Genomic DNA, 17885 nt, shown 5'->3' on the forward strand with positions numbered 1-17885 from the left:
AGACAATTATATTAACAGGCAAGGTGAAGGGACCAATGGAAGTAAGGTTTCTATACATCAAAGTGCTAAATTTTTCATACCATTAACTGTAATTATGTTACATATGTACATTATACTACTTAAAGCAACCACTAAAAAAATTAATACAAAGAAATATATTTAAAAAACACTACAAATATATCAAATGGAATTCTAAAAAATGTTAAAGACAAAAAGAAAAAAAACCCCAAAAAACCCAAGAAAGAAGCAAAAGGAAACACAAAAAACTAATCATAAAATAGCAGACATAGCACTAACATAATTATTGTAAACTTTAAATGGTTTAAATACACCAATAAAAGACAGAAATATGCAAACTGGGGCCAGACACAGTGACTCATACCTGTAATCCCAGCACTTTGGGAGGCTGAGGTGGGCAGATCACCTGAGGTCAGGAGTTTGAGACCAGCCTGGCCAACATGGTGAAACCACATCTCTACTAAAAATACAAAAAATCAGTCAGGCGTGGTGGCAGACGCCTGTAATCCCAGCTACTCAAGAGCCTGAGGCAGGAGAATCACCTGAACCCGGGAGGCGGAGGTTGCAGTGAGCAGAGATCGCACCACTCCACTCCAGCCTGGGCAACAAGAACAAAACTCCGTCTCAAAAAAAAAAAAAAAATTGCAAACTGGATATAAAACCACAGCCCAAATATATGCTGTTCACAAGAAACTTACTCCCAATATAGTGATATAGATAAGGTTTTAAAAAATGATGAAGTACGAATCATGCAAGCATTAACCAAAACGTAAGAGTGACCAAATATCAGATAAAAATTGGTAAGAGTATTAACAGGAGCAAAAAAGGACATTACTTAATTATAAAAGGGTCAATACACCAAGAATACTAAGCAAACCTACATGTGTATATACCAAACAACAGAGCTTTAAATTATGTGGAGCAAAAACTGATAGAACTTAAAGGAGGAATAGATAATTCCATAATTATAGTTCAGGACTTCAACATCCTTCTCTTGGCAATTGATAGAAATACTAGACAGAAAATCAGCAAAGATACAGGAGACCTAAATAACACCACCAACTAACAGGATCATACAAACATTTACAGAAACTCCACCAAATGACCAAGAACACACTTTCTTTTCAAGCAGCTATATGAAACAAGACAGCCTATGTCCTGGGTCATAAGGAAAAAAAGTCAACAAATTTAAACAGTAACATCAAATGCAAAACAAATTAGAAATCAATAACAAATAGCAGGGAATACTCCAAACACTATTAAACAATATACTTCTAAATAATTCATGGGTTAGAGAAGATGTCTCAAAAGGAATCAGGAAATCTTAGAACTGAGTAAGATAATCAAAAGCATATTAAGACTTGTGGGATGAAACTAACAGCAGTGTAAGAAAAATGTATAGAACTTAAAGCTTATATTAAAAAAGAAAAAAGCCTCAAATCAATAACCTAAACATCCACCTCAGGAAACCACTGAGTCAAATACAACCAAAGCAAGTAGGAGAAAGGATACAATACAGATCAGAGCAGACACCAGTGAAATTAAGAACAGAGACTGGAGAAAAATCAGTGATATAAAGTGCTATTTCTTTGAAATGATCAATGAAATTGACATATGTCTACAAAGACTGACAACAATAAGTGATACATTTCCAATATCAAGAATACAACAAGGAACATAAGTACAGATCCTGCTGCCATCAAGAGGATAAAAGGAAATATTTCAAAGAATGCTACAAATTAGAACGTTTACATAAAATGAACACTTCCTTAAGAAAATCTATAAAAATTCATCCAATATGAAATACTCTGAATAGTTCTATACCTATTAAATAAAATAAATATATAATTAAAAAGCATTCAAAAGGAAAATCTCCAGGTCCCACTTCTTCACTGGAGAAAGCTACCAAACATTAAAGGAACAAATAACACCAATTCTACATACGATCTTCCAAAAATACAGAAGAGAATTCCTTCCAATTCATGTTAGGAGGCTAGTTATCATCTAGACATCAAAATCAAACAGTAACAGTTGAAGAAAGAAAACTACAGATTATCGGGCCGGGCGCGGTGGCTCACGCTTGTAATCCCAGCACTTTGGGAGGCCGAGGCGGGTGGATCACGAGGTCAGGAGATCGAGACCACAGTGAAACCCCGTCTCTACTAAAAAAAAAAATACAAAAAATTAGCCGGGCGTGGTGGCAGGCGCCTGTAGTCCCAGCTACTCGGAGAGGCTGAGGCAGGAGAATGGCGTGAACCCGGGAGGCGGAGCTTGCAGTGAGCCGAGATTGCACCATTGCACTCCAGCCTGGGCGATAGAGCGAGACTCCGTCTCAAAAAAAAAAAAAAAAAAAAAAAAAAGAAAACTACAGATTATCAACTCATGAAATCAGAGGAAAGCTTCCTCAACAAAATATTAGCAAATGAAATACTGTAGCATAGTATACAAACAAAATTATACTCCATGACCAAGTAGGGCTTATCACAAGGATGTGAGGCTGGTTCAATACTTGAAACTCAGTCAAGGTAACACATCATATTAACTGACTATAGAAGTAACATCACATAATTAAATTAATTGGTGGAGAAAAAGCATATGACAAAATTCAACACTTATTAATAATAACCAAAAAAATCCCAGCAAATTAGGAATAGAGGGAAACTTTCTAAACTCGATAGAGAAACTCTTTGGAAGAAACTTTCAACATCATAATAATGAGAAACTGAACATTTTCGCCTAACATCAGGAACAAGGCATGGATAACTTGTCACTATTTGTATTCAATATCACACCGGAAATCCTACCTAGTACAATAACATGAGAAAAGCAAATAAAAGGTATACAGATGGGAAGCAAGAAATAAAACTGTCCCAAATTGCAAATGACATTTCTATATTTAAAATCCTAAGGATTCTCCCAAAAGAAATGGCAAGAAATAATGAGTTTAGGAAGGTTGCAAGACAGCAAAATAAGATTGAAAAAATAATGTTTCTGTATACTAGCCAACATCATGTGAAAATTGAAACTTTAAATATCAATGCCATTTACAATCACTCAAAAAACTATGAAGCTATAAATCTTATTTTAAATGTGCAGGAGTTATACTGTGTAAACTATAAAACAGTAATGAAATATATCAAAGAAAATTTAAATAAATGAAAAGATAGGCTATGTTCATGAATTGGAAGACTAAGATGCCAATTTTCAACATATTGATCTACAGATTTAACTCCATTTCTATCAAAATCCAAGCAAGAATATTTGAAAAACAGAAAAACCAATCCTAAAGTGTATATGGAAAGTCAAACTAGGAATGCTAAATGAATTTTAAATAAAAATAGTAAGAAAAAAGAAGTCACATTACCTAATTTTGAGATTTATCATACAGCTATAGCAATCAAGTAAACCAACAGATGGGAATCAAGAAAAATTCTCAGTGTTAGTGTTTAAAACCCATTAAAAGAGGATTTTTTTTTTTTAAATCAAAGACCTAAACAGTATTAAGTGGTACAATAAAATGTGCGCATTCATGTTTCCTTTAATCCTTAAATATAAAAGTATTTCATAACTCAAAGCCTTCATATTTCTCATAAAAACAATGCTTCTTAAAAAGAGACAATGTTGTAGAACAAAGACATTCAGTAAGTTTCCATACCTTCCCTTACGAACTTTCCTGACACAGGACAGAAATGTACATACAAGACAATGGTATAAAAGAAGTGTCTGCATTTCATTTTCTTTTCTATGTCACCTCTTTCTGTTTATAAAAATTCCTGAGATAACACTGCACTGTAAACTAATGAGAAAGATGGAGCTAAAGGTTTTCCTAAGTGCACAGTAACCACTGGGTGTTTTTCCAGGATGAATTCAGACAGAGAATAAGGCTCTAAGCTGTGTGATTTTCTAATATGACTCCTTAGGTGACAAATGACATTCAGCAACAGAAGGTTTTCTCACAGTGAAGACACTTGTGGGGTTTCTCTTTGGTATGTACGATCAGATGCCATGTAAGATGCTTCCTCTTGCAAAAGATTTTCCTCAGTGGTGACATTCAAAAAGTTTTTCCCCAATAAAAGTTCTTGGATGTTGACTGAGGTCTGCCCACTTGTAAAAGGTCTTCCCACATCTGTTACACTGATGGGATTTCTCCCAGTATGCATCCTTTGATGCTGAGTGAGGGAAGAGCTGCGACTGAAGGCCTTTCCACATTCACTGCACTCATACGGCTTCTCTCCAGTGTGGATGATAGAGTGTCGAATGAGGTTTGTGCTCCAGCAAAATGTTTTCCCACACTCGATGCATTCATAGGGCTTCTCTCCACTATGAATCCGCTGGTGCCTCGTGAGGCCTGACCTGCGGTTGAAGGCCTTTCCACACTCCATGCACTCATAGGGCTTCTCTCCAGTGTGGATGCTGAAGTGGCGAATGAGGTCTGCCCTATTGCTAAAGGCTTTCCCACACTCTTTGCACTCGAAAGGCTTTTCTCCAGTGTGGGCCCTTTTATGCAAGATGAAAGTAGAGCAGTGGGTGAAGGCCTTTCCACATTCACTGCACACATAAGGCTTCTCCCCAGTGTGAATCCGCTGGTGCCTCTTGAGGTAGGATCGGTGGTTGAAAGCCTTCCCACACTCGAGGCACTCAAAGGGCTTCTCCCCAGTGTGGATGACATAGTGGTGAATCAGGGCTGCGCTCTCACAGAAGGCCTTCCCACATTCACTGCACTCATAGGGCTTCTCCCCGGTATGAGTCTGCTGGTGCCACATGAGGTATGACCTGTGTTTGAAGACCTTGCCACATTCGAAGCACTCGTAGGGATTCTCACCACTGTGGATAATGTAGTGTCGAATGAAACCTGGCCTATCTCGAAAGGCTTTGCCACACTCTTTGCACACAAAGGGTTTTTCTCCAGTGTGGCTCCTGTTATGCAAGACAAAAGTGGAGCGGTGGGTGAAGGCCTTTCCACATTCACTGCACTTATAAGGTTTCTCTCCACTGTGAATCCGCTGGTGCTGTGTAAGGTGTGACTTGCGATTAAAAGCCTTCCCACACTCCATGCACTTATAGGGCTTCTCCCCAGTGTGGACCATGTGGTGCTGCAGGAGGTATGTACTCTTGCTAAAGGTTTTTCCACACTCTGTGCATTCATAGGGCTTCACTCCAGAGTGAATCCTCTCATGCCGAGCAAGCAGGCGTTTCTTGTTAAACACTTTTTCACACTCATTGCATTTAAAGATATTTTCCTCTTCCTGAATAATTGGATTTTTACCTGATCCATGTGAGTCACAGTCATGGACATCATCTCCTAAGGAGACTTGATCCTGTATAATCCTTGAACACACACTATCAGCTGTCCCTAAACCATCATGCCTGGGGCTCATTTTTCCAGGAAGCTTCTCCTTTTGGGAATCTAACCCTGGTCTCAAGCGTTCTCCCTGCATTTCTGAAAACCCATCCTGATCCTTGGATTGCCCCAACTGGGAGTCCCCTGAAGCTCCTTGTGTTAGTTGTCCCCAAAAAGAGATTCCTTCAGACAAGGCTAGCTCACAGGTGGTAGGTTCTGTGCTCTTGGGTTTTCCTTTGTCACCTGAAAGAAATCCAACACACAGAAGGGCCTGTTAGTAATGTAAAAAGAGAAGAAACAAAATCACCACTTCAGTAAAAAAAAATGAAGTTATAAATGGTGCCTTTATGTCTGTTATATTTTGCCATCTTGTACCCCAGATCTGTAATTTGTTTCTTTTATTTTCCTTGGATTCCTGACTCCTTGAAAGGGAGACCAGGCAGAGAGACCAGGTGAGGGGACAGGGCCTAGAGTGGAGATATCGCTTCAATTCCAGACTGAATATTTATATAAAGCTAACTCATTATAGGTCCCTAAATAGTTTATCCTAAATAGATGACTCTGGCTGAGGTCTGGTGGCACCAGAAAGACCAAGCAGTGAGTAGGAGGTTAGGTCTCTGAGACACAAGATATCAGCTGAACTCTGGAAAAGGGATGAAGGCTGGAAACTTCACATGGCAATGTGGGCAATGTCTCGATTAATCGTGCTTGTGTAATAAAGCTCAATAAACTCTCAAACCAGAGCTCCAGTGAGTTTCCTGGGTTTGCAATGCTCTGTGCACATATTTTACACTCAATGCTGGGTGGGTAACAAGTCACTGAGGAAGCTTTGTGTTTGGAACTCCTCCAGCCCCACATCCCGTGTCCTCTTCTAATTTGTATGCTTTGTCTGTAATAAACAAAATTGTGAGTATAATAGGTTTTAGAAAGTGTTGTGAGTCTTTTTAGCAAGTTATGAAACCTGAGGGTGGTTTCAGGAAATCCCTGAATTTGCAGTTGGAATTAGAGGATTCGGATAGACTTGACGAAGTCCTGGAGGACTGTGTCCTTAATCTTGAGTTTGGCTAATCCTGGGTAGAAAAAGATCAAGGCAGTTTTCCAATAGAAGGTACCCAGTGAAGTAAATCCTGCTGGTCACGAGAGAAAGTGGGAAAGACACTATAGCCTTAGGAGAAAGAATATGCAAATGAGCTATAGCACATGAGAGGGTGGTGGTGATGAGAATCTAGGGAAAGATGAGGCACAGGGGAACTGATTCCCAAGATTCTGACCTAGGTGACAGCTGTGAAGAGCAGTGCCACTCTCAGGACAGGGCTCATAAGGCAGAGGTACCACTCTGGCACAGACATAATGCAAACTGGGAATAAAGAAGAACAGAGAGCTCAGAAATCCCCTTGCACATAGATGGGGCTTTGGTAGATGGCAAAGAGGCACAGCACCTCAGTGATGAGAGACTACTAAGGAATTAGAGCTAGAAAAATTGGCTACCCACATGGGGAATGGAAATATTGTATTCTATCACATTCTATACTCAAAACCAACTTCAGATTGATAAAGACTTAAATACCAAATGGCAAGTTTTACAACTTACAATAAAATAAACAAGAATACCTTTTCGATATTAAGGTAAAGCAACATTTTTTCCACAAGGCACAAAACCATTAATCACGTAAAAAAAAACATAAATCAGACTACACTATGTAAGGAACTCATTGGACAAAAGATATTTTAAAGAGAGTGGAAGGACAAAATTAAAAACTAGAAGACATACCGGCAGCAAATGTAACTGATAAAAGATAGGTATCTAGAATGTACAAAAATCAAATCGAAAAGAGAAAGCCAAAGAAGTTAACTGAAAAATAGGCATTTATCACCAAATAACATCTCACGGAAGAAAATACAGATTGGCTCAGAATCATAAAAGACACTAAACCACCCTACCAATGAGGAAAATGCAAATCAAGAGCACAAGAGATAATATTTTGTGTCCATTTGATTGGCAAAAATTGAGGGGCCTTATAGTTTCAAGTATTAGATAGGATATGGATCAATGGACCCTTCCAAAAATTCCTGAGAGGAATTTTTTGATATAGGCCCTTTAGAAAACAATGAGAATGATCTTGCAAACTAGAACATTTGCACAGTCTGTAATCCAATTATTTCACTCCAGAAACACCAAAAATGTGTCCCTACACATGTGAAAGATGAACAACATATATAAATGTCCACAGCATCACTGATATAAAAACATGTAAACAATTAAGTACTCAGACAGTGAATGAATATATAAATACACTGTGAACCATGAACACTGAATTGTTGAATTTTCTTCAAGGGTAAGGAAGTTGAGTATATTTTTATGTTGAGTAAAGAAAGGATGAAGTTACAAAACAAGTAGAATATAAGTGAAGAAAAAATGTCCATGAAAAGGTATGATATAAACTCTTGAAAAAACTGGCCGTGGCCAAGGGCAAGACCTCTTGCACCAGGGGAAAAGAGAAGCTACCGATATGAGAGGTTGAGAGGAATCTGTAAGGATTGCTGATTAAACAATATAAGTAGATGACACTGTCAACATGAAAACCTGCTAATACATCAGCAGTCATATGCTGAGTGGCTGGGGAAATATTAACTGTCTGGAACAAGGTCTGAATGCTGGAGTACCCCACGCAGGACAAAGAGCTGACCAGAGGCACAAAGCAGATACAGAGATTAAGTTTTGGGAGTCTATTAACATCCCCTAGAAAAAAGATGATAAGAGTTTAGAGTAAGAGCATAAGGGGGCTGGGCCCGGTGTCTCACGCCTGTAATCCCAGCACTTCGGGAGGCCAAGGCGGGCGGATCACCTGAGGTCGGGAGTTCGAGACCAGCCTGACCAACATGGAGAAACTCCATCTCTACTAAAAATACAAAATTAGCCGGATGTGGTGGTGCATGCCTATAATCCCAGCTATTCGGAAGGCTGAGGCAGGAGAAACGCTTGAACCTGGGAGGCGGAGGTTGTGGTGAGCCGAGATCGCGCCATTGCACTCCAGCCTGGGCAACAAGAGCAAAACTCCATCTCAAAAAAGAAAAAAAAAAAGCAGAAGGATAGGTTTCATGGAGGTGATAGAGGGATGAATTCAGGAGGCATGCATGATGTGAAATCGAAAGGCTCTGGACATAGGCTGGATGCAGGGACTCACGGAGGTGGAGGGGTTGACTTGTCTGAGGTTGGATCCAGTCCCCTAATCTGCCTGGATGGCAGAACCATTCACAGAAACTTGGGAGGTGGCAGGAGCGAGCAAGATCATGAGTTCCTTGTTAGGCACGTTGAGTTTTGTGCTTTTGGGATTTTCAAGTGGAGATGTGGCACTGAAGAGGGGACGATCTGGAACAGACTCTGAAGGGCTGAATAGGGACTGCACAGACACTCAGGGTTGGATGAGCAGCTCAAGGAACCCATGCGGGCAGAGGCCAAGGCTCTGCAGTGGCACCAATCCACACACCTGACAGATGGCCTCAGTGCCCTCAGCAGCCTGAGCATGGGACAGAGAAGGTCAAATGTCACCCTGAGGTTTTAGGAAAACTGGAGATATAGGAAGACATGGGCAAAGTACTGCTTCTTACTGTCTGATTGACACTCGGAATGGGTGGAAGGAGAAGGTGGGAGAGGCTGATAGGCAGAATATAACTGGAAAGAGAAATTGGGAGAGTAAGAAAGGCCGTATTCCCCAGAGTTCAGAAGGAAATGTAACGTATCATCACTCCTCAATGTTTATATGACATGAGTAACACTCATAGCTTATTTTGATGAGTCACTTACTATGGCTCAGAAACTATGCAGTTTTATGCATTAACGTATCACATGATTACATCTTCAAACTGCCCAATGGCATAAAAATAATGTTTTTCTTTTTTGTCTTTTACAAAAATAATTTCTAATAGCATTTTTCAGGAACAGACTGAGTGTAGTGGACTGAGTAGGTTCTCACCAGACCATCTGCTCTTCTCCTTGGACAGGCAGCTCAGCCACAATCCCTAGACTCACGGACCCAAGTACAGCCAAATGCCCAGTTCCCATGGGTGAGATGTGAGGGGAGGTCTGGAAGTGGGTATGACTTCCCTTATTCCCTTAATTCTCTACGAGCAAGAAGATGTCAGGACAACCTTAAAGCAACAGGTTGATGACAGAAGGACTCTAGGTCCTGAATAACTGTGTGGTACAGAGTTCCCTGCTGACCCACACAGACCTTGGTATGAGTGAAAAAGAGTTTTCATATGTGAATCATTTAAATTTTGGAGTTTGTTGGATATAGCAGTTGGTATTAACTTAGCCAAACTCATATACAAACTTCACTAGGGTCACAGAGTAGAAGACTGGCAAACCAGGTTTCAGGCACACAAGGTTGGAGCCCCAGGACCAATCTCAGTGCATACACCTCACTCCTCCCCAGGAGTGGTGACAAGTGCCTTGGGGCTGGGAGGACAGAGAAACCACAGGTTAAAGGGCTCCAAGGCTCCCAAACCCTTAGAGAAGCCACAGTGAGAAGCTTCCCAAGAGATTCCAGGGCCAGCGGTCTCCTCGAAGTCTCAAGCCAGCAGGGACTCCGACCTCCCCAGATCTTGGCTCCTACCTGGACAGGTGCCTTGGGAGAGGTCTTCTTTCCTGGTCCATGGCTCCTGCCCATGCTCTAGGTGGTAGATCAGCTCAGGTCTGGGAACAGGACACCCTGTTCATGGAGAAAGAAAGTGGACACATGGATGTGGGTGAAAAAAAATAAAGACCTTCAATCTAGTCTGGGACTTCAGGATGGGGACCAGACCTTGCAATGAAGCTACACCCATCCATGGGAACGAAAAGTTTGCATGTAATCTAGAAACCAAGGGCAGGCCATGTCATGCTGCCACAGAATCTCTACTCCTAATAGTAAGTCAAAAACTAGTATTTATAGGCTATAACCATGTCCAGGGGACTATGCCAAGCATTTAAATGCATTAAAAAGTGAACAATATTTATGGAATGTCTTAGAGAAAAAGTGATATACTTTAAATATTGATTATTTTCATTCAAAACAAGGTATGTGTCTTCATTCATCTAAGTCTTTTTTTTTTTAACATCCTAAGCTATGTTTTATAATGCTCTTCCTCTAAACCAAAGACTAAATGCATCTGTTGCCCAGGCTGGAGTGCAGTGGCGCCATCTCCGCTCACTCGGCCTCCTGAGTAGCTAGGACTAAAGGCGCGTGCCATCATGCCTGGCTAATTTTTTTGTATTTTTAGTAAAAACGAGGTTTCACTATGATGGCCAGGCTAGTCCTGAATTCCTGACCTCAGGTGATCCACCCGCCTCGGCCTCCCAGAGTGCTAGCATTACAGGCGTGAGCCACCTGCCCAGCCATTAAATGAGGATTCCAGTTGAGGATTTTCTCACGGTATACCCAGGAAGTCCATATCATAATCAACACCATTTTATTGACAAAGAAACCCAGGCTCGGGGAGGTAAAGTGATTTGCTGAAGAGCACAGAACTGGTGAATGGCTGAGTCAATAAGGAAACCCAGGTCCTGCCATCTCTGTCTGTGCTGTTGAACCACAAAGCTCCACAACGCTACCCAGAAAGTGCCAGGTCAAAGCATGCCAACGACAATAATCATGATGAGGATGATGGTAACAGTACTGGTGGCAACAGAGATTGTAATGGCTCCCTGCACGCAGCCTGGTCTCCCAGGTGCTGTTCTGAGCTTTTTCATAAAATAACCCTTAACCCTGGCAACAGCCCTGGGATGCAAATATGGTTAAGTCCTCATTTGAACAATGAGAACACTGAGGCACAGGCAAGTTCAGTAACTTGCCCAAGGCCATGGAGTTTTTAAAGAGCACAGCTGGGGCTGGACACCAGGGTTCTAGCTTCAAACCCTGCTCTCCCAAGCAATACAGTAAGGAGGAAACCACGAGCACCAGAGTGGGTGGCAGAGGGTGGTGACGAGGCAGAGATGTGAGCTGGAGGATTCATTCTCAGGGACCAGCAGCCAGGATGAGGGGCAGGTCAGTGACTCCAGACCCCAGCATTTCATGAACCATTAAAATATTTAAAAACTGAACATCCTACTGTGATATGGTTACATAAGGATATTTACAGAAACTTCATATAGCAGCACAGTGGCTCACATCTGTAGTCCCAGCTACTGGAGAGGGTGAGGTGTGAGGATCGCAGTGAGCTATGATCTTGCACCATTGTACTCCAGACTGGACGACAAGAGTGAAACTCCATCTCAAAAAAAAAAAAAAAAAAGCTCACAAAAGAAGAATTTTTTCTACACAAAAAAAATTCAGTGATAGCTTCATAAAATGAAGGTGTTTCATCTGTGCTGAGTAAGTTAAACTGGATAAGGGACTCACAGGAGTGGCTAAATTTTCCTTACTTTGCTGAGGACAGGGATCCTGCGAGAATAAATGGAGCATGAACATTGCCTGGAACAGGCCTGAGACACCCAATCAGTGCTCTGGGGATCTGGACTGTTAATTGCTTTTTTTTTTTTTTTGACACGAAGTCTTGCTCTACCATCAGGCTGGAGTGCAGTAGTGCAATCTCGGCTCACTGCAACCTCCAACTCCCTGGTTGAAGTGATTCTCCTGCCTCCACCTCCTGAGTAGCTGGGATTACAGGCATGCGCCACCACACCCAGCTAATTTTTGTATATTTATTACAGACGGGGTTTCACCATGTTGGCCAGGATGGTCGCTATCAACTGACCTCGTGATCTGCCTGCCTTGCCCTCCCAAAGTGCTGAGATTACAGGCATGAGCCACTATGCCCGGCCTGCTTTTCTTAAAAGTGATCCACTTTTTATTTTTCTTGGATTTCTTCAAAAATGGAATCCTTATCACTCTGGTAAATGGAAAATCCAGAGTCACTTGTCTTGATGGCAGGTAACCATGAAAATGTAGCAATAAATCAAAACAACGTATATAAAAATTAGCTGGGCATGGTGGCACCTGCCTGTAATCCTAGCTACTCAGGAGGCTGAGGCATGAGAAATGCTTGAATCCAGGAGGCAGAGGTTGCAGTGAGCCAAGATCAAACCACTGCACTCCAGCCTAGGCAACAGCGAGACTCTGTCTCAAGACAAACAGTGCTGTTTGGTCCCTGTGAGCTCATGCTGCTTGTTCAGGACTGTGAGCCTAAGGCTGCTCCCTCTGTAGAAAAGGGGAAATTACCAACAGTTTGCAGGATGTTAAGTCTCAGCACTAAACCACAGTTTTCCTCAAATGCTAAGGAGGCAAGATGAGAAGAAATAAAAGAACAACTTCCTCAGGTGTCTCTCAGCACCAGCTGATGTAGTGTCTGTCCAAGCACTCTCTGAAAAAGAGCTTCTCAACCTTAGCACAATTGACATTTAGGTCCAGGTAATTCTTTGTTTGTGAGATCGGGGGAAGAGGAGAAAGGATCTGTCCTGTGCATTACAAGGATGTTTAGCGGCATTCCAGGTCTCCACCCACTAGCTGTCAATGTTATCATCTTAGGGTTTTTTTTTTTTTTTTTTTTTTTTTGAGATGGAGTCTCGCTCTGTTGCCCAGACTGGAGAGCAGTGGTGCAATCTCAGCTCACTGCAAGCTCCGCCTCCTGGGTTCATGCCATTCTCCTCCCTCAGCCTCCCGAGTAGCTGGGACTACAGGCACCCGCCACCACGCCCAGCTAATTTTTTGTATTTTTAGTAGAGACAGGGTTTCACCGTGTTAGCCAGGATGGTCTCGATCTCCTGATCTCATGATCCGCCCGCCTCGGCCTCCCAAAGTGCTGGGATTACAGGTGTGAGCCATCGCACCTGGCCCATCATCTCAGTTTTAACAACCAAAATGTCTCCACACATTGCCCAGTGTCCACTGAAGCTCAACATCGTCCCTGCTTGAGAACCACTAGCTTAGAAAGACATGAACAAGGTAAAGGGAGGAGGCTATGGTGAGAAAGGGGCCTCCCCAAGATTCGGTGGTCAGGGAAGGGCTGGGTGAGGAGGAAATGGTGGTGCTGAGAAGGGGCGACCATGTGAAATGCTGAATTACCCTGAGAACACTCATCAAACAGAACAGCAAATGCAATGGCCTGAGGTGGGTGGGCACTTGGGGAAATAGCAAAAAGCCCAGCAAGGCTGCAGCAGAGTGACTTTAGAATCAGAGGACGTGAAGGTGATTGAAGGACGTGAAGGTTGTTTAGGATAACACCTGGTTGTACGGAAGGTCAATGTCTCCTGGGGGCCTGCCTGACTCAACTCTTCTTGGTGAACATCCCACCACCCCTTACACCACAGACTGGGCTGTGGAGCAGATACATGAGCAACCAGGCCCACCCAGGCAGATCCCGCTCTGAAACTCAAAAAAAGAACTGCAGACAGAGGCCAGTCTATGCTGGGCAGTGGGTGAGAGATGGAGGCAAGTATGAGCTGGAGGTGGAGCAGCATTTGCTGCCTCAAACACGCCCCATAGAAGCCAGAGAAACAGACAAGAAATCTGGAGAGGAAGGAGGGGTCACAAAGAGTAAAACCTGGGGTGGTTACTCTTCCCTTGAACTCGCTGAGGCAGAAAAAAACCATACAGAGTAGACAGTGACATGAGCAGACCCAGACAGAGAAACTAGGACACCATCGTGGTGGTTCTCAGTTCCTACTTCAACCCCTCGTAACATACAGCTGGAAATCCTACCTTTGGGGTCTGCAAAACACCCCATTTCCTTCCACCACCTTCTTCTCCTTTGGCTAGGAGCCAAAGAGTACTCTTATTTCTTGTCCAAAGCGATACAGGGAGACTGTATAGGAAGAGGTGAGTGTAGGCCGGGCGTGGTGGCTCACACCTGTAATCCCAGCACTTTGGGAAGCCAAGGTGGGCGGATCACCTGAGGTCAGGAGTTTGAGACCAGCCTGGCCATCATGGTAAAACCCCATCTGTACTAAAAATACAAAAATTAGCCAGGCATGGTGGTGGGCACCTGTAATCCCAGCTTCCCAGCTACTTGGGAGGCTGAGGCAGGAGAATCGCTTGAACCTGGGAGGCGGAGGTTGCAGTGACCTGAGATCGTGCTACTATATCCAGCCTGGGTGACAGAGTGAGACTCCCTTTCAAAAAAAAAAAAAGGAAGAGATGAGTGCAGAAAATAACTGAATTTGTGGGAAGGAGGCAAGGCCAGTAAGAGAGGCCTTCCTGACCCATCAGGCCTGGAGTCAGAGGATGGAACGAAGGAGGTGGCAGGTCCCCTGCATGCTGGAGGGGGAAGGCCTTACCCAGAGATACCAGGAGCCCACAGTTTTCCAGCATCACCTCCTGGTACAGGGTCCGCTGAGCTAGGTCCAGCTGGCCCCACTCCTCCTGGGTGAAAGTCACAGCCACATCATCAAAGGTCACAGACACCTGAAATGTCAAATAGAGGTAGTAGAGTTTGCTGTGGGACTACTGCATGTGCTCTGCTGGAAAAGGTGCAGCAAGATCAAGGCCCAAGTCACTGAGGGCCTCCTGAGGGCCTAACTTTGTACCAGGCTGAAGGAGGAAGGCAGACATTGCTTTGGACAGATTACGTAATGTAAAAGAGAAAAGCCTCCTATATAGGAGGCATCAAAGAATAACAGAAGACAACGGCAATAACTCGTGGATGGCGAGATGCAGACAATTAGAGTTCGAGGACCTCAAAGAAATGAGGAAGTAATGACAATAATAATAGCAATAATGTTGACAACCACAGTGCCTGAGCCTCTCTGGTCCAGCTCATGCTGAAGGCTTCATGTTCTGTTTTAAAGCAACTACAAGTCCCAAACTCTGAAGTCAGACTTCTCAAGTTTGAATCCAAACTCCTGAAACTGACACTTGCCAGTTTTGTGACCTTAGGACCTCATTTATCTCTGCCTCAATTTTCAGATGAATACAGAATTCCCATTTTCCCAACAACAGACATGAATTATTCTGGATTTTATTAATCCTCCCACAGCCCCTGAAGTATTACTAAACACCACCGCCAATCACGTCGATGTCACAGTCACTGACCTGAGGCTAAGGGAGCTCCACAGATTCTCCTAGTCTTTTGTGTTTTCTGTTTTTTTATTTGTTTGTTTGTTTCAGAGACAGGGTCTTACTCTATTACCCAGACTGGAGTGCAATGGCATGCTCAGAGCTCACTGTAACCTCGAACTCCTGGGCTCAAGCAATCCTTCAGCCTCAGCCGCCCAAGTAGCTGGGACTACAGGCACGCACCACCGCGCCCAACTATTTCTTTTTGGTAGAGCTGGGATCTTGCTATGTTGCCCAGGCTGGTCTCGAACTCCTGGCCTCAAGCGATCCTCTCACCTCAGCCTCCCACAGCACTGGGGCTACAGGTGTGAGCACCAAGCTCAGCCAGAGTTTTACATGTTATAAGCATGATTTATATATAAGAGACAGGATTTTAACCCAGGTCCCTCTGCTTCAGGGTTTAATACTGTGACCCCAACAATCCTCCACCACCCACGTGAATCTACAATAATACAGTTGTGAAGCATTTCTACATATTTTTGCTATTTCATCTATTTTAGCAGCTCCGGAAAATATCCCCAAGATGTGGGCAACACCCTCATCACCAAATTCACGAGTGCCAAATGCCTGAGAAGGGGCAGTGCCTGGACCAGCTCATCCTCTCCCCTGGACGTCAGGGAGATTGCATAATGAACCACCAGCCTTTTCCTTCCCTGAGTCCTGCCAGCAGGTATCCCTAAGGCCAGCGTGCTTCAGGACCAGGAAACTCAAGTGGCTGAGGATAACGCAGGCTGTGGTCTTGAGAACCCAGGCTTATGACTGGCCAAAATGCCCTATGGGCTGAAGGCAGGACGAACATCCAACAAAAGACCACAGGATCTTGCCCTTCCAGGCCATGTCTCAGCAGGTGGGGATGGGGGGAACCATGGTAACCTCACAAGTCCTCTTGGACCTCCTTAAACAACCAGCACACTTTGCCTTTGTCCACACAGTCCTCTCTAACGGAATATCTGCCTGTCGCTTCCAATGGCCACTGTGACTTGCTGGAAAAAGACTGCAAAGTTCACCTCCAGGGCTTCTCAGCCAACTGTCTGCAAAAACAAAGGCTCTGGTGGTCCACACGCTAAATATGAGTTTCTGTTACTTAAGTGTTGTGTGACTTTTGGCAGGTAACTAAACAGGCTGGAGTCTTGACCTCCTCTTGTGTACGGCAGTGTTTATAATAGAATGTCACTTTAAGGAGTTCAGGATTAAACGAGATGATAAACAATGCCCATTTCTCAGTTCACATCAAGGACTCAATGAAGGCCAACCGTTATAGTTCTCGTGTTATTATTTATGCTCTTTGTCCCCACAAAATCCTTAAGACCCCAACTCAGTAGCTGTCTAAAATTTTGCCAGATTCTCTATACAAAAACGCTAGACCAAAGGCAGGCGAGAAGGGGACTACGTTAGTCTGAACTGCCATGAAAGGCCGTTTTAAAGAAGTGACATTTGAGCAGAGCCAACAAGATGTGAAAGGGTCTTGCAGAGATCTGAGGATAGTGTGAGGCTGAATGAACTGTAAAGGTGAAGGCTGAGCGGTGGGAAAGAACTCTGCGTGATCAGATTGGTGTGTCTGAAGGGCTGAGCCAGGGAGGAAAGGAAGGAAAGAAGGACAGAGGTGGTCAGCCATAGTGGACCGGGTAGGGCCTTGCAGGCCATGGCCGAGTTCGGATTATGTGTGTGACGGGGGTCCCCGGAGTGGAACTTCATCTATCCTTCAAGCAATTATTGAGCAGCTATCAGAGGCCTGACACTTTTGGCGGTGGAAAGCTGCAGAAGGGCTAACTAGAAGTGGGGCATCGTATGTGATTGGTTAGGCTGAACACGTATGGCTTTCTCTGCTTGGTCCTCTTTTGGAGGCGGAGGCAAAAATTAGAAGAACAGTCAGTTACAAATCAAGTCCTATTTGGGGCCTACTGTTCCAGGAGTTACCGTTCAGCTTCCTGAAATGTCACCAGAGAGTAATCTAGCTCCTTGCAGACTAACTTAAGGCAGTTTGGCTTCCAGAGTAGTTTATTGTAAAACAGGAGGCTGGTTTCCTGGGCAGGTTGCTACAAAAAAATTGTACGTCACAGCCCTATAATCTATGTATAGTCTGGCTACTGTCCGCTTCAATATTCAGTCTCTCAGGTACTACCCCGACAGGAGATAAACCAAGTGACAAGCCTGCTCCACGTTTCATAAACAAAACTACAAAGAGGAATCCTGTGGCTGTCTTGGCTTCCGGCCTGCCCAGGAGGCTTCCCCGAACTAGCAGAAAAGCAGCAAGGCCGAAACCTCGTCCACTCACCTGCACCGGGTCCGTCAAAGCCATCGCCATACCGGGACCCTGAGGCCCTAGCGGGGCGGGGGCTGCCGCGAGCAGGGCGGGTCTCGCGGGCTCAGCCGAGCCCCACCCCTTCCCTGAGTCGGGCCCGGTGACCTTGGCTGACAGTCGAACTCTCCCGTTACAGGGAGGCTCACCGTTCGCTCCGAGACGCGGAGGTCGCTGTCAGCCTCCTACCTGCTCA

General features: G+C 43.9%; 1 protein-coding gene across 1 annotated transcript; it reads right to left on the reverse strand.

The window, feature by feature from the left end:
• Nucleotides 1-2435: 2435 nt before the first annotated feature.
• ZNF805 (zinc finger protein 805) lies at nt 2436-17885 on the reverse strand. Its single transcript, XM_004089117.3, has 4 exons — nt 17666-17885; nt 14613-14739; nt 9976-10071; nt 2436-5602 (listed from the first exon to the last, which is right to left on the reverse strand). The coding sequence occupies exons 1-4, from the start codon at nt 17693-17695 to the stop codon at nt 3972-3974; spliced, it is 1884 nt and encodes a 627-aa protein (XP_004089165.1). The 5' UTR covers nt 17696-17885; the 3' UTR covers nt 2436-3971.

Source organism: Nomascus leucogenys, chromosome 10, assembly GCF_006542625.1.
Source record: "Nomascus leucogenys isolate Asia chromosome 10, Asia_NLE_v1, whole genome shotgun sequence".
NCBI lineage: Eukaryota > Metazoa > Chordata > Mammalia > Primates > Hylobatidae > Nomascus > Nomascus leucogenys.

Coding starts and splice junctions, on each gene's coding strand:
- ZNF805 (XM_004089117.3), bottom strand. CDS start 17,695: ATGGCGATGGCTTTGACGGACCCGGTGCAG. Junction 10,072..14,612: donor TGGGCTCCTGGTATCTCTGG/GTAAGGCCTTCC, acceptor CTCCATGAACAG/GGTGTCCTGTTCCCAGACCT. Junction 5,603..9,975: donor CTCCCAAGGCACCTGTCCAG/GTAGGAGCCAAG, acceptor GATTTCTTTCAG/GTGACAAAGGAAAACCCAAG.